At 39.1% G+C, this 1,418-nt stretch overlaps 1 protein-coding gene across 1 annotated transcript; it reads right to left on the bottom strand.

Annotated features, from left to right (window-relative positions):
• Positions 1–285: 285 nt before the first annotated feature.
• On the bottom strand, positions 286–1,188 carry LOC110881189 (protein DMP5). Its single transcript, XM_022129535.2, has one exon. It carries the CDS (start codon positions 1,094–1,096, stop codon positions 449–451), a length of 648 nt encoding a protein of 215 aa, XP_021985227.1. The 5' UTR covers positions 1,097–1,188; the 3' UTR covers positions 286–448.
• Between the last annotated feature and the right edge of the window lie 230 nt (positions 1,189–1,418).

The raw sequence follows: 1,418 nt of genomic DNA, 5'->3' as shown, positions 1-1,418 counted from the left end.
ACACAAATCAATTGCTTAATTTAATACAAAATACATACACTAACCGGTATACAAGTGGCTAATCAAACACTATATAACACTTAAAAAAATTGTATTTTTTCAAAACATCTCCTAATCTCTAACCATTAGATTAAATCAATCTAGTACCACATTATGGGAATCGAACCCTCGTTTCTTTAAAATTATTTTTATGTTTTTAGTTTAAGTTAATTAGAAAAACATGTCTTAATATACAAGAAACAAGAGGTTGATTAAACGACAAGTAAAATGATATAGATGAGTACGTATCCGTTAATCTAATCGTATTAGCTAGTTATTTCTTTGATAATTTATACAAAGTTAACAACTAAGCTAAAATACCAAAATAATTAACACATATTATTCTGAATTTTTCTAGATTACATAGTAATTTCGTTATATAAAATAAAAAATGTAGAAATGTTGCACATCAATGGGAGACCGGGTAGCCAATCCCATGTCTTTTAGAAGGAAAAACCACAAACACCAAACTACAAAGAAGACCAAGCCCTAGTGGAACAATGTCAAGAACCTCTTGAGCCTCATGGCTCGGTCTTGGATAGAAGCAACTAACCACGCTTCTATCTCGCATGGCTAATGTCACCAACACAATTACGGACACAAAAGCATGAATCCAATCAACAGCCCTCAACTTGTACTTTCGTAGGTCCGGTAAACTGGACGCTGAAGCCGCTGCGGTTTGGGAGTCGAAGACCCACATGCCTTTGAACGTTGCAAACCCGTAAAACACTTGTCCATCGGATGTCTTGAAGCTGTCCGTGAAGCTTGCAAGGAAGCAAAAGGTGGTGAGGAAGCCGAGGAGGATGGCGGTTAGAGGACGTGTGACCGCGTCACACGAGCCGTGGTTGGTGAATATTGGTGTTACGGTTTGGAGTGCCAAGAGGGTTCCGGTGGGGAGGAGGTTGGCTAGTTGGGCTGTGCTGGCTAGAGTTTGTGATATGGCCCATTGTGACATAGTGGGTGGTGGCGGTGGTGGTTTAGAGCTGTCGGGGATGTCGTTTTCGGGTTCGTCATCGGAGGATGACGCGGTTGTTACCGGTCTAGCTCTTAGGGACATGGTGTGTGCGTAGATTTATAAGTAGGGTTGTAGTTTGTGTTATGGTAATGGTGAATGGCCTCCGGTGATGTTGGTGTATTGTGTATATATAAGAGAAATCTTTAAATTTGGGTTAGGTGTTTCCTTAGATATTAGCACAACAGTTTTGAAGACTTCAAGATTCAATGATCTAACAATCGTTGTCATTTTCACATGTGGAAAAGTATTGGTCTTGCGTTTATGTATTAAACAATGTCCACTTTCTTTAATATTGATAATTGTTTCGGTCAACGGATTCTACGGTCATGTTTTGTCAAAAACACGTCTTCTATAAGTTTGGATT

The sequence above is a fragment of the Helianthus annuus genome, chromosome 3 (genome assembly GCF_002127325.2).
Source record: "Helianthus annuus cultivar XRQ/B chromosome 3, HanXRQr2.0-SUNRISE, whole genome shotgun sequence".
In the NCBI taxonomy this organism is placed as follows: domain Eukaryota; kingdom Viridiplantae; phylum Streptophyta; class Magnoliopsida; order Asterales; family Asteraceae; genus Helianthus; species Helianthus annuus.
The sequence above is the reverse complement of the archived record's forward strand: the minus strand, read 5'-3'. Positions and strand labels throughout refer to the sequence as shown.